Raw genomic sequence first — 13902 nt, forward strand, 5'->3', positions numbered from 1 at the left:
TGTATCATGAAGGTATGTGGTTTTGACACTCAAAAAGTTTACTCTCTATTATCACCATTTGCATAAAAGCATGAAAGACTTGTCCACAAAGATTACACGTGCTAACTCCATTCCCCCCATTTTACAGGCGAAGGACACTTCGAAGACATCAGTGCCAAACCCTCCGGTGCCGCGACTCCTGTCTCTGCTGGGGATAATGGGGTTCCTGCTGTCGTCGCTGGGAAGGGGAGACGGGGTGGACGTGGTGGAGCTGGCGCCGGCGAAGGTGCTGGTAGAAGGTCGAAGAAAGCGAAGACGACGAAGGAGCGGCTGAGATTGATTGATGGGGATGATTGATGGGATGGGTTGGGGTGGGGTTAAGTGTGAGTGATGTTTGTGTGTACAGTATGCGTGTGTATTGGACTTGTGTATTTTCAGAAAAGCATTGCGGGCTGGCAAGAGGGGGGAGGAGGGAGACGTGTGTGCTGTGTGTGTGTGTGTGTGTGTGTGTGTGTGTGTGTGTGTGTGTTTTTCGTAGTCTCCCCCTGAGACCTTTGGAGCTTGGCCTTCCCATTTCCATTTTGTGAAATGTGATTTTTCAACTGTTTCTTTTCTTCATGGTTTTTTGTCCATGTTCGTTGTAAGAGAGAGTGTGTATGTGTACGATATTTTTCCCTTACATGTAGAGCTAGCTGGAGGTGTGTGTGGTGTGATGTCCAGGGGTTGATGTGGAATTGGGATAGGGATTGGGATTCGGGATTCGGCATCCGGGACTGGACTGGGACTGGAATTCGGATGGGACGGACTTTTTATTTTTTTCCCCTTATATTTTGTGCTATTTATTTACCTCTTCTTTTTTTAACAAGTTACCATTCTTTTTTCCTTCCCCTTGAGTTTTTTCTTGTGGTGCTGTTCTTGAGAGAGAGAGAGAGTATGAGCGATTTGATAAGATATCGACATGAGAACCTGTTGAAGTGATTCGTCATATTCAGGAGTTAAACTCACCAATGTTAGCTAAATACAACAAGAACTACACATTATCTGAGTGTGACATGGTGTGTGAGCTGTGAGATCATTACCGCTGAAGATGGACTCTCAAAAGAACAGCACAGAACAGCACGTACATAGCGCTGACTGACTGGCCTTTTCGGCACGTTTCATCCCTCTGACTTGATTTATGTGTCAATGTTAGGGACTCATCATTTGACAATGTGTATCTGCAAAACGCTTGTGAGCTGTGATTATCTCTACAGAGTTCCCCTAAAAACCCCTTGCGATTATCAAACAGAGGGTATCTATGCATGTTTGCTGGCTCGGGGAAACTTTAAAAAAATAGACAGCACGAGATGAACTTGAAACGCCACCGAAAACGGGGGGGGGGGGTTTACCTTGATATACATGCATCAACATCACCATCGTGATGAGCGGGCAGATCGTGTCTTTCATTTTCCATCTCAGACACGAATTGCGGGCCCGGGACAGATGGGGGAGGCAACGGAGGCAACGGAGAGCCGGCCTGGCTTGAAACCTGCCATCTCAATATGTCGGGCAATAAATAATATATCCTGCCGGTGGCCCCAGCATTGGTTTCGAGCTCCCCCTGCTGCAGTGCAGATGGGACGAGTCGCGGACGGGGGGTTGCGTTCATCATCATCATCATCATCATCATCATCATCATCTCTACTTGGCGGTTTATCCTAGTCCTGATGGACACCTAGCCAGATATACCTTCGGGCGGGTTGTGCATAGTTACGTTGCTGTAAGAGCAGGTCTTGTTACGGAACCTTTTTTTTTTAAATTTTTTTTTTTTCTTTCTCACGATGCAGCTCGAAGATTGAAGCTTGTTCTTGAGAAACAAGGCTTGACACAGCCGTATTATTGAGCTTTCGGGCCTCTGGTTGTGGCTGTCTAATGTATGTATGTATGCACAGGATGTCTATTCAGTATTACTTTTTATTGTCTTTTCTCTATGCATTCGGTTGCCACCTGGACTGACTGGATTTTTAGAAACTCATATTTAAGATCCTATATCTATCTGGTTGGCAAGCAGGCTCTGAAAGCAGTTCCATACACCTGCAGCTGGCTTATGTGCAGACGGATTTTTTCTTTCATTTTGGATACGTTCGTATCGGGGCCGCCTTCGTGATGGCGGCGCTCTGCTCTCTGATGCACCAATTCCATGAACCTCAACTTGTGGAGACAGGGTGCGATAGGGACATAAAAAGGAGCTCTTTCTCCCTCCCCCCCATCTTCTCTCTCAACCTCCAACCCCAATTCTGCACAGAGAACAGCTCCACACAAAATCCCATATAGCCTATAGTCTCTGCAACATCTGCCCAAGCAAGCTTGTAAGTTGATATTCCATGACAACCACAGTCCGCTCCGCATAGTGGGGATAGAAGCCCGCCTAACATATGCCACCCTAGTCGTCGTCGTCGTCATCATCATCATCATCATCATCATCATCATGAAGCTCTCCGTCGTCCTTTCGACCTGCATCCTGGCAATCATGCCAACGAGCACTCTCGCCTGGAGGTTCATCAGAGGTGGGAGAGACGTGCTTACAGGAACGGATTCTACTCAATGCCAGCCAGTTCCCACCGCAGAGCTGTTTGACATCGTCACATGTCGCCAGGCGTTGTTTTTTGGAGGACCAGGGTGTACGGGACAGCCTATCGCGGTGCCACCAAGACCGGGGCCCCAACGGTTCCCCCCAGGTTCGACCGGCGTGCGGATTGACTGCCCGCCTTCCTAGGCAGCTCTTCGCTTCCGTTCGTCTGGAGATGCGTCTTCGAGACTGGTCCAATTGAGCAAATAACGGGGTTTCGGGTTGTGGGTTCAAGGACGGTTTTCGAAGATCATGGGAGATTTCAGATGGTTTGGCGGATTCATATTTGTCTGTATGCCTGAACTTTTCGTCTATTGCTAGGATGGGCGGCCTTGGAGATTGAAGGGATTTATTGACTTTCGTGGATGATCGCTGCGGAGGCTTTCCTCTCTTCTAGATTAGGACAATGTCTTTGTTCATGAAGCTGACTGAGTGGTCGGTGATTGTGGTTCCGGGGTAATATTGTTGCACCCATGAGTGCATTTCCTTTGGCCACTCCAGAGGAGTGAGCAATATGGAGATAATAGTAGCAATGGCGAACTAGTTGAGGTTCAAAACAAGAAACGTCCACTTATCAACTACGTATTCCATCTGTGCTCTTCGGAGAAAGATGCATCAACAGAATCAGGGCTGATTGAATGTGTTGGATCTGGCACAGCTCAGGGAACTTAAGAAATGTGCAGTTTGTATGAGGCCCCGTTTTCTATTGAACTAGAAACTGGTGAAGCAGCAGGATAAGGTGGGGCGATAGAGCTGGGGTGCACAGTCATTGCTCAAAGCCGCACTCATTAATGTGAACACGATGAGCCGCTTTCTCGTAGATCATCCTGCGACACATGGTTTGGTTTAAAATCCCGACAGGCCACATTGGTTTTGGCGGGAATATTGTGTTCATCGACTGCAGCAATGCGTCTCTACCCCGCAAAAGCAGAACTACGTCTGCCGCCTGACGGGACTTACCCGCTTGCTGATTGATTGGATTATTATTGAGATGGGATTTCAGTTCTGCATGCGCGTGTTCAAATATGCCAAATGCCTGCCGTCTCAATAATGGGTATAGGAATACGACCCAGTAAACCGGGATTCTCCAGGAAACCGGTCGATCGTTTTTGCTGATTGATGTACTAATGGTAGTTAGCCACATTTATCAAACCATTGCCGCGCATCTGAAATGAAAATAAGTGTTGAATCCCAAGATCGCTAAGATATGCAGAAGGGCGGGCCCGCAGAGTTGTCACGTTCAGCTGTGTAAGGCGATGACACGGTCGCAACAGCGTCAATGTTCCTCCAGCACGCTTGAAGTTCCGAGAGTCAGCCCTTGGGGAAGTGGAACCATTCAGCTCACCAGGAATGACCCAGGAGCACTTGGATAAACGCATTTCACTGCCACGCACACATGTGGAAGTTGTGCAGGTGCCAAGATCCAGAATCAATCAGTCCTTCAAAGGCCTCTCTTAGCACATATTTAGACGGTCCTTGCCCATGTTTTCTGTTTATCAAAGCAAAAGCGATCACCCAGTCCTCCGAACTTCCTTAAATTCTCAGCATTTCCAAAAGTGTCTCGATCACCCTTGCGGAAACCAAGAGCCCTGAGTGCCCAGGAACGCTGCTAGTCGTTGCTGAGTGGATCAAGCAAGAAGGGAGCTGAATCTCGCCGGGTTAACTCGACCAAGGGCTATTTGTATACGCGTGTATCTATGAATAATAAATTCCGGCTTTCCAAGGTTCATTTCTCTGCAAAGCCTCACTCACACTACAACCCCTCTCTCCTGCCATCTTCCCACCGTTCCCTCCATAGATGGGACTGGGACTGGGAACCAAGGTACCATCTGTGGAATCTGCCCGAGTGTCTGGTTGTGCCATAGCGGGAACCCAATCTGGCGGCAAAAGGACCATTGCTGGGAACCTTTGGATGCAGGATCTGGGTCAAGCATCAGGATCGATTCCCATGGGTTTGGCCCGCGGCGATGAACCCAGGGTCATGGCACGTGATTCGCCGCTGTTGGCAGAATTTTCGGCTGAGGTAAGCAGACAGCCAATCAGCGGCGGCTTATTCCTGGAACGCCGGATTGGGACTAGCACCGGGGACTCTGCGGCTGCCCCGTCTGCTATTTTAAAGCGCTTCTCTCCAACATCTCAGGACAAGTTTACCTGAGCCAACCCAACCCCCCCGAGAACGTCCTGCTAGTACGTGTTTCCCTGAGGGAGAAGCCGAGGGCAAGGCAACACCGGATACTAGTTCGGCTGAACAGATTTGCAAAACAAACACACGTCCCCCAAGCACTGCCGAGACCACTGAGACCCAAGAGGACGACAATGGAAGCTCTGCTCAACCAGTCGCGGGCGCTTTGTCCCTTTCTGCAGAGGACTTCACCTGCTTCCCTCCGCTCGCTTTCGACCCCTAGCCGGGCCAATGCCAGTCCTGGAGGAGGTACCATCTCCAATCTGCAGGTCATTGCCCGCAGATGTCCCGTCATGAGCAAGGCCCTTGCTGTGCAGAGCGCCCGGATGGCTTCCTCCAAGTCGTTCGGCACCCTGGCTGGCCGGGCCAGTGGCACTACCAGCGTGAACGGAGTGTGTGCTGCTGCAGGCAAGAAGAGGTTCCATACCACTGCAAGCAAGGAGGCTGCCGTTGATCACGATGCTCATAGGAACCATGCGAATAGTGAGTTCTTCTTGCTCAGAGCGTTTTGTTGTTTCAGATACCTGGAATTGTTGGGTTGCTGATATCGGACATTTCTTGTTCTTGTTCTAGTCCCCCCTACGTTTCCCAAGGCAGGCCCTGTACTTGAACCAACTATGGTGAACGGTGTGGCCGTCTACCCGGGACCCAAGCCGGAGGCCCCTGCGTCAAAGACATTCGATTACGAAGGGTTCTACAATAACGAGTTGGACAAGAAGCACAAGGACAAGTCCTATCGCTATTTCAACAACATCAATCGGCTTGCGCGTGAATTCCCTCGTGCGCACATGTCCGCTCCAGAGGAGCGGGTGACTGTGTGGTGCGCCAACGATTACCTTGGCATGGGACGAAATCCGCAAGTGCTTCGAACGATGCATGAAACACTCGACAATTATGGTGCTGGTGCAGGAGGCACCCGGAACATCTCAGGCCACAACCAACATGCTGTTGGGTTGGAGAGCACCCTTGCCAAGTTGCATGGAAAGGAGAGTGCTTTGGTGTTCAGCTCCTGTTATGTCGCCAACGATGCCACCTTGGCCACTTTGGGAAGCAAGCTGCCAGACTGCGTGATATTGTCAGATAGTCTGAATCATGCGTCGATGATTCAGGGAATACGCCATTCTGGCGCAAAGAAGATGGTCTTCAAACACAATGACCTGCGAGACCTGGAGCAGAAGCTGGCTTCTTTGCCCCTATCTGTTCCCAAGATCATAGCGTTTGAGTCTGTCTATAGCATGTGTGGCTCCATTGCTCCAATTGAGGAAATTTGCGATCTAGCTGATAAATATGGTGCCATCACTTTTCTGGATGAAGTCCATGCTGTGGGCATGTATGGACCACACGGCGCTGGCGTTGCTGAGCACCTCGATTTCGACACCTATGCCTCGTTGGACACGGCCAATCCTAAAAGCACCAAAGGCACCATTATGGATAGAATTGACATTATAACCGGCACACTTGGGAAGGCTTACGGCTGTGTTGGCGGGTATATCGCTGGGTCGGTTTCGTTTGTGGACACAATCCGATCTCTCGCCCCGGGTTTCATCTTCACAACATCCCTTCCCCCCGCCACCATGGCTGGTGCCACAACTTCTATCAAATACCAAGCCTCATATGGCCGAGACCGCACCCTTCAACAACTTCACACCCGAGCCGTTAAAGCCGAATTAACCGCCAAAGATATCCCCGTCATCCCCAACCCATCACACATTATCCCGATCCTGGTCGGAGACGCAGAAGTTGCCAAAACGGCTTCCGACATGCTTCTTAAAGACTACGGGGTGTACGTGCAAGCCATCAACTACCCCACCGTTCCGAGAGGCGAGGAGAGATTGCGGGTCACCCCAACCCCCGGCCACGTCAAGCCATACCGCGACCACCTCGTCCATGCATTGCAGGGTGTCTGGGAACGGCTTGGAATCCGCAAGACCAGCGACTGGAAAGCAGCAGGCGGCTTTTTGGGCGTTGGGGTCGATGACGATAAGAATCGTCCTCTCTGGACCAACGAGCAGCTTGGGCTGCGTGAAGGGGAGAATCTGGAAGAGGCACTGGATCGTGAGCTCAGAGCTGACGCACTGCACAGGCAACGGATGATGACTGATTTGCAGAAGGAGGAACTGATGGCTCATGCGAATGCGAATGCAGTCGTCGCTCCTGCGTCCACTCTCGTCGGTGTCGCTGCGTAAGTGGAGTGGGGATAAAAAAGCATAATAGCTTCCGCACTTATTTCTCCCGTTTCTAGTAGTGTTCTTCTTTCAGTTTCGCTGTCCTGGCACACAATCACGCTTTGCTTGTCGCCCACACTCGTTTTACAAATGCAAACTTTCCCTCCGCCCACGGCTAATTGTGGTTTGGGCGCTCAAAACCAACAAACATCTTTTTCCTCTCTCTTTTTGCACATATATTTCTATATATATATATCTGATTTTGGTTATTTATTTTTTACACCCTTTGTTTTCGGATTTTGGATGGTGCAAAACCAATTTTCAGGTCATCTTTTAAAACATATGTTCAGGATACATACCTTCTTGGGGGGCAACTGGAATTCGCCAGTTTGCGCTTCGTGGTTTGTCGATCTTTTATTTACCCCCTTTTTTGAACAACGCTTTTTGACTTGTAATAATGCGGCACACGTAAAGTGCGTTTTGAATGAAACTATCTTTCCATCCAGCTTGCCTTTGTTTCTTTTAAGACTGGGTATTATTTTGGGGATGTAGACTCCTTTGGGTAGATGCTGTAGATTTCTTGGTCTCTTTGAAAGGAAAAACTACACCTATATGATTTTGATGAGAGATTGGGGATATCCTAAAGGAGGCTCTAGAAAGGGAAATAAACAAGACATCACACTAAATTCTTTAAATCCTGCCCGCTCGCTCCAAGTTCAAACGCCCCCATATAACCCAACTACCAACCACTCCCAACCCCCTTTCCTCCAATCCCCGACTCATTCGAAAAACTACTTCCTCCTCCTCACTCCCGGCCCCCTACTGACCTTCGGGAACTCCACAGGAACCCTCAACTTCGCAATCCTCCTCGCCCCCGCCTCAGCCTTACTCTTCACCCCCCACTTCGCAAACTCACTCTCCCGCGGCTTATCCACCTTGCACCCCAGCTCCCTAAAGTACTGCTGGATAGTCTGATGCTCGAGACGCAGATCGTCACGCAGATCCGCCGGGTCCGTCGCCAGCTCGTTGGCCGCAAACCCCGTCTCGGGCGGGATATGCAGCGACAGAGCACAGATGGTCGTGTGCAGGAGCGTGATGTCGCTTTTGGACAGGAAGGAGCCCTGCGGGACAAATTTGCGGCGCAGTGCGTCGAGGAAGGAATCCGGCAGGAGGGGGGTTTTGGGGTCAGTTGGCGCTGCCGCTGCTCCTTTCGACAGTGGGATGCCGGATAGTATGCGCCGCAGGTCTTCGCGGGGTGGGAGTTTCTTCGTCCCCGCCGCCCCGGGCGTAGCCGGGCCGGCACCACGGCTCGGTTTCAGCGAGCGAGACAGCTCGATGAGAATCATTATGAACCGCAGTAGCTGGAGCATCGTCTTGTTCCTCGAGCGGACTACGTGCTCAACTCTATGCGCCACGAAGCGGGAGGACGAAAGCACCGGCTCCCCGGCTGCAATGGCATCTTGCCAATCCTTGACGTGCATGGTACGCAGCGTGGCCAGGCCGTTGGGGACAAGGGTTTCGATCGCGTAGACGTCTGATGGGTGCGTGGCGGACAGGTTGGGTTGTGGCAGGGGCTTTACAGCTTGGATTTCGGCCTGGGCGGTCTTTTGCGGGGAGGTCACGGCTTCTTTGGGGATGGAGGAGAGGAGAGCTGATTCTACGGCACTGGGACCGCTGCCTGCTGGGGCGCTGGAGAGGAGGGCGTTCGCTGCGAGTGATTGGATGGCTTTGCGGGATTGTTTGGTGCCGAAAGCTTCTGTGAGAGCGGTGCGTTGGGCCCAGTTGGATATCTAAAACAAAAATTCACCCTGTGCGTTAGATATAGGGTAGAACAACCCAGGAGAATATAAAGGAGAGAGCTAGACATACCGCAACACCCTCCCCATCTTCCTCTTCACCATTGATATCTTTCCTAGGCACACGTCTCACACATCCACGCACCGTCATCTTCCTGGCCTCCGCAAGTTGCAATGTGCCCGCGTCCGGATCATAGATGGCCACATAATGATTCCAGAGCGTATCCAGCTCATTCTCTCCCTCCTTGCCTACGAAGTCAAGCTTCGGGTGTGCGGATGATTGCAGAAGGAGTTCAGAATTCAAGATCTCCACGCTCCTTGTGGCGTTGTGCTTTGGTAGCCTTTTTTGGCGCGGCTTGGTATATGCGGTTAAGGGGACTGAGCTGGGGACATTGATGCCTGGTGTGGATGCTGTGAAGATGTGAAATTTTATTTATTTATAAAGTTAGCTCATGGTCACCTTTGTTTTTTTTAGAAAATGGAAATATATGCAGCAGCAGGAAATTCAAGGGTGTAGATAGAGAAAGCAATCTTTCTACAGGGTTATTATTCCAACGAAAAATGTGATATTTAACAAATCCACACCACAAGGAGGTCGTGCTATTTGTTTCTTCAAAGAAATATATATTTACCTATAACAGGAAGCAACCCATTTGTATTCTCCACGAATTGGACTTTGACAGTCGCCGCAACGGGCGCAAGAGCCGCCTTCTTGTTGGGCCGATCGGTCTTCTCAGAAGCTCGTTTTCGCTTCGTCTTCTTCTCCGGTGAGTGGTCACCACCGCCCATAGTGTTTGTCTGTTCCTAGGAACAGATATAAAAGCTTTGTTTTATTTCTTATCCCTGTTATTATTCTGGAAAGTGGGATTCCAAGGGACCATTAAGTGTACTGTTATGGAACGATTGAATAAATATGTGACGTTTTGGATGGGATGTTCGAAGGCTAAAAATAAAAAAATAAAAATAAAAAAATTCCGACCAGCGTTTCTGTAAGTGGGATAAAATAATCGAGTTTGCAGGGCACAAAAAGCGCTTGGTGCTGCAACTGCGAAATCTGAAGCTCATCCCTTTTTAAAGATTTTAAATGCTACTTTGAACTACGAATGAAATATTGCAAATGGAGTGGTCTCTGGCTTTAAGAAAAATAATCATTTCAGACCTGTTTCCATTCCTTGTACTTCTTCAAGCCGCACAGCCCATGGACAGGCAAAAGCAGAGTCTGCCACAAAACGAACCAGGCAGAATACACGCCATCAGGAACCCATACAACCTTCAGAAGAATATTAAAAAGAAACACAAACAAGATTATATTTATTTTTTAAAAAAAAAGTAAACCTCAACCGCTCCGTGATTTTTTTTTAAATTCATTTCACTTTCCCTCCATTTGCTCTTTAATTGAAGAAAACAAATGAAAGAAAAAGAAAACAAAGTTAAAAAAAGAGAGGGATAGTGACCAGCTCTCCGCCCAACGATCGGACCTTCGATTTAGGAAAGATGACCAAAAAGTGAGAAATGGAGTCAACTTTTCGCCCTTCCAATCCCAAACCCTTTTCCCGCAACCCGAAAACAAATTCTAGGACATCATTCCCTTTCCAGTATCCTTCTCAAAACCCCTGTATTTCACATCTCGTCGTCAAAGCGGACATGCAACATAGCTCGGAACAATCGGGATGCTGATAAGAGATATCCGAGCACTAGCATACCTAACACCCCGACGGATAAGGTATCTGATTTCCATGCAAGGCAAGGGAAATTTGGAGGCTGTCAAGACGGGGCAAAACAGATGCTCATGAGGGGATCACAATGAAGAACGGATTCATTTTCATTCGTCGTGAAAATCAGGGAAAAAGTGAATCCAAAGGTGTTATTCTTTATCGTTGAATCGGGTTGCGTCCCTTTGGTTTTTTTTTTTTTTTTTTTTTTTTTTTTTTTTTTTTCAGTTCGAGGGATTATGTGATGTGTTGGCGGGAGGGGGGAGAGCTGAGACGGAGTGGTCGAGTTGTTTACTTGCTGTAATGGGGGCAGTTAGTATAAGTATTCTTCCAATGGTGAATTGAGACCAGGGGTTATCACGAACCTTCTAGCCCGGACCTTTCTCCGCTTACGCTTCAGCCGTCGAACGCGCTTCTTTCTCCACTTGGCTCTCATCTTCGCAGAGTTTTGAGACTGGGTTTATACGACGTTGGTTAGCCATTGTATCATATTTATATTGTTCTTTGTGTTTCCTTGTGCCGTCGACGAAATGCACTGTTGCAATTGTCGGGATATTCAATTGAACGCCAGGGTACGTATACTGGGCAGTGCAAACAGAGCAGCAGAGGGGAGCTGGAGAGCTGGAGGGGTTAACTCACACTTCTTTGACGATGAGGGGGATGGTTGCAGGAAGATGGAGTAGTCTGAGGGTTGAGGTTTTGCTTTGTAGTGTGCGTGGCTGACTCAGCGCACGCTAGCGGCCGCGAAGCGAGGAAGGAGGAGTTACGTAAGCGGCCAAAATTGAGACATCAGCATGAAACGATGGAAATGCGTACGTAGCATTTAATGTATGGGTGATATCTACAGAAAAGAGTAGACGATTAAGGAGAGTTTTAGAAAATGTTTATTTAGGCATAGTGAAACTATTACTCGATTGGCTATTTAAGGACTGACAAGTAGAATGTATGTCAAAACGATAGTCGGTATTGGTGGGATAAGACAAAAGAGAGGGACAACGGAAACGACAAAGAATACTCCATGCCAAAGGCACCAGCTCCGCCGAAGAAAACAAAAATCAATACCAAAAAAAAAAAAAAAAGGAAATCAAATCGAAAGAAAACCCATCAATTAAGCAGCGGTGGCAGCAATAGGAGCAGCAGCATCATCATCTGCGACTGGGCCATTCTCAACACCAATAGTAGTCTGCACTCCAACCCGTTCCTTGCCCAAAATATCAGCAAGAAGGGGACTTGGGCGGCTGTCCCGATGCGGTTGGAATACCGCCTGGGTGGCCTTGTACTTGTGCACACTTTCGATATAGATATCGAAGAGATATGAGGAATCCAGTGGGCCTCCCTTTGCCTCCGGGTGGAATTGGGTGCTGAAGATTGGTCGGCTCTTGTGGATTAGGCCTGTAAGACGGGTTAGTAATCGATTTGGACCACGGATGTTATAATATTATAGGGGTTTAAAAGGATATAGATATCGACAAACCTTCATTGCTCGAGTCGTTCAGGTTGATGAAATATGGTTTCCAGTCGCTGGACAGAGTTGAAGCGTCCACGGCATATCCATGATTCTGGCTGGTAATATGACAGCGGCCGGTGGTCAAATCCAGAGCTGGGATGTTATGGGCACGGTTGCCGTACTTCAGCTTGATGGTACGAGCGCCGGAAGCGAGGGCAAGGAGCTGGTGTCCAAGACAGATACCCATGATTGGCACTTGGGATGTCTCCATCAGCTTGCGGAGATTGTAAACGGTGTCCTGGCAGTGGGTTGGGTCACCGGGTCCGTTGGAGATGAAAACTCCGTCGAAGTGGTGTGCGACCTTGTGGATGGGGTAGTCGAAGGGGAAGACGGTGATGCTGGCTCCCCGGTTGACCAGGCTGCGCAGGATATTCTCCTTCACGCCGCAATCGATAACAGCCACGTGTGCGGTGCTGTCACCAGGGCTGACATGGAAGGGAGCCTTGGTGCTGACTTTCCGGACCAAGTTGATTTGTTCCGGGTCAATGAAGGCCTCATCCTGATCAGCATCGTACTCCTCGCCGATGGTGATTCTGGCGAGGGAGGAGCCCTGCTCTCGCAGATAGGTGACGATTTCACGGGTGTCTACTCCGGAAATGGCTGGGACGCCTTCCCTGGTGCACCATTCACCCAAACTCTCTACAGCAGTCCAGTGGCTGTAGCGCTCCGCAACATCGGCAACAACAACACCGACGGCTTGCAGGCTTGGTGACTCGAAGTATTTGAGAAGGCCATTCTCATCACGCTCAGCAGATGGAACGCCATAGTTGCCAATCAAGGGCTGCGTGAAGACCAGAATCTGACCACGGTAAGACGGGTCACTCAAGGACTCAGGGTATCCCACGAGGGAAGTGGTGAAGACAGCTTCACCAGAAATGTTCCTCTTGGCACCAAAGGACTTCCCGTGGAATACAGGGCCATCTCTGATGATGAAAGTCGCCCGGTCGTGAGCCGACGGGTGTACTTTCTTGGACGGGGTCCGGAGAGGATCGGTTCGGCTGACAGTAGCCATGCATCGAGCATTGAAGGCAGGAGGAGCCCTCAGAGCGGCGGTAGCATGAGTCCCCACCGGGACTGCTTTGAAAAGTCGCGCAAACATAATAGTGAATCTTGAGTTTTAATCGTCCGCTCTCAAGTATGACTCAATTAACCGAAGCCTTCCAGAGATGATCTATCGAGGGTGGTTAGTAGGCTGCACCGCTTGACGTAGTAGCAAAGATACAATACAAGCACATTGAGCATACCAGAGATGTAGTCCTATACAAGAAAGAAGAGAGTCAGTCAAAACATCCCCGTCACCCGAGTCAGGCTCCCAGGAGAGAGGAGTCATACCTGAGAAGTAAAGATTGAAGGAATTACACGCATAAGGGCTGATGTGCCCGTCAAGCACTTAAACAGACTATGTATGAGGTACTCAGAAGAGTGTGAAAGGCATCTAGATGATGGAAACTGAGCGTGGTTAGGCAGTTGAAGAATGGCAGAGATGGTTGGAAGGAAAAAAGACGGTGAAGTTTCAGTGGAGGAAGGGGAGGAGAGTTGGCAGCTTTTCTTTGTGCAAGGCGGTGCGCGACGCTAAGTGAAGGGCAAAGAGCAGGGGAGAAAAAAAAAAAAAAAAAAAGAAGGGCGCTGAGAAATCTCCTCGGGCGTTGGCAACGGCTTTTGGCCCAATCACACGCAGGGAAATGACCCCGTATTGTCACACCACCGTATCGGTTTCCACCTCGCCACTATATCTACGCGGGTTGATGGGTACCGGCTCGTAATTACGTTACCGAACATATCAGCTTTTGCCCGCTTGTTCAAAGAAAGGCATTGGCAATACTCTGCATGTGAATAAAATTTATCTTTTTTTTTTTTTTATTTATCAGAGTTAAGAGGGACTTTATATATATTAATAGAGTTACCATTTCTCGCTGTTAACAATTTCACGCTTAGAAAGCCTAGGAAGACACA

At 49.2% G+C, this 13902-nt stretch overlaps 7 protein-coding genes across 7 annotated transcripts in view; 2 read left to right on the top strand and 5 right to left on the bottom strand.

Annotated features, from left to right (window-relative positions):
• Positions 1-336, top strand: part of PADG_11407 (uncharacterized protein) — a gene marked incomplete at both ends in the record, with an annotated part of 3450 nt that extends 3114 nt beyond the window's left edge. The window contains one exon of the mRNA XM_010759654.1: positions 128-336. Coding sequence (XP_010757956.1) covers positions 128-336 — 209 coding nt within the window. The remainder of the gene's footprint in view (positions 1-127) is intronic.
• A 718-nt stretch (positions 337-1054) lies between these two features.
• Positions 1055-1627, bottom strand: PADG_02276 (uncharacterized protein; the record flags this gene model as incomplete). The annotated part of the gene is made up of 2 exons (XM_010758992.1): positions 1055-1301; positions 1368-1627. 2 exons carry the CDS (start codon positions 1625-1627, stop codon positions 1055-1057), a joined length of 507 nt encoding a protein of 168 aa, XP_010757294.1.
• Positions 1628-2401: 774 nt separating this feature from the next.
• On the bottom strand, positions 2402-4483 carry PADG_02277 (uncharacterized protein; the record flags this gene model as incomplete). Its single annotated transcript, XM_010758993.1, has 6 exons — positions 2402-2980; positions 3059-3127; positions 3424-3485; positions 3548-3592; positions 3654-3711; positions 4340-4483. 6 exons carry the CDS (start codon positions 4481-4483, stop codon positions 2402-2404), a joined length of 957 nt encoding a protein of 318 aa, XP_010757295.1.
• A 52-nt stretch (positions 4484-4535) lies between these two features.
• Positions 4536-6955, top strand: PADG_02278 (5-aminolevulinate synthase, mitochondrial; the record flags this gene model as incomplete). The annotated part of the gene is made up of 3 exons (XM_010758994.1): positions 4536-4610; positions 4667-5252; positions 5343-6955. The coding sequence occupies 3 exons, from the start codon at positions 4536-4538 to the stop codon at positions 6953-6955; spliced, it is 2274 nt and encodes a 757-aa protein (XP_010757296.1).
• A 770-nt stretch (positions 6956-7725) lies between these two features.
• On the bottom strand, positions 7726-9519 carry PADG_02279 (uncharacterized protein; the record flags this gene model as incomplete). Its single annotated transcript, XM_010758995.1, has 3 exons — positions 7726-8724; positions 8804-9141; positions 9363-9519. 3 exons carry the CDS (start codon positions 9517-9519, stop codon positions 7726-7728), a joined length of 1494 nt encoding a protein of 497 aa, XP_010757297.1.
• Positions 9520-10666: 1147 nt separating this feature from the next.
• Positions 10667-10924, bottom strand: PADG_02280 (uncharacterized protein; the record flags this gene model as incomplete). The annotated part of the gene is made up of 2 exons (XM_010758996.1): positions 10667-10736; positions 10836-10924. 2 exons carry the CDS (start codon positions 10922-10924, stop codon positions 10667-10669), a joined length of 159 nt encoding a protein of 52 aa, XP_010757298.1.
• Positions 10925-11550: 626 nt separating this feature from the next.
• Positions 11551-13048, bottom strand: PADG_02281 (carbamoyl-phosphate synthase arginine-specific small chain; the record flags this gene model as incomplete). The annotated part of the gene is made up of 2 exons (XM_010759451.1): positions 11551-11834; positions 11917-13048. 2 exons carry the CDS (start codon positions 13046-13048, stop codon positions 11551-11553), a joined length of 1416 nt encoding a protein of 471 aa, XP_010757753.1.
• Positions 13049-13902: the final 854 nt, after the last annotated feature.

This window comes from Paracoccidioides brasiliensis, assembly GCF_000150735.1.
Source record: "Paracoccidioides brasiliensis Pb18 unplaced genomic scaffold supercont2.2, whole genome shotgun sequence".
NCBI lineage: Eukaryota > Fungi > Ascomycota > Eurotiomycetes > Onygenales > Ajellomycetaceae > Paracoccidioides > Paracoccidioides brasiliensis.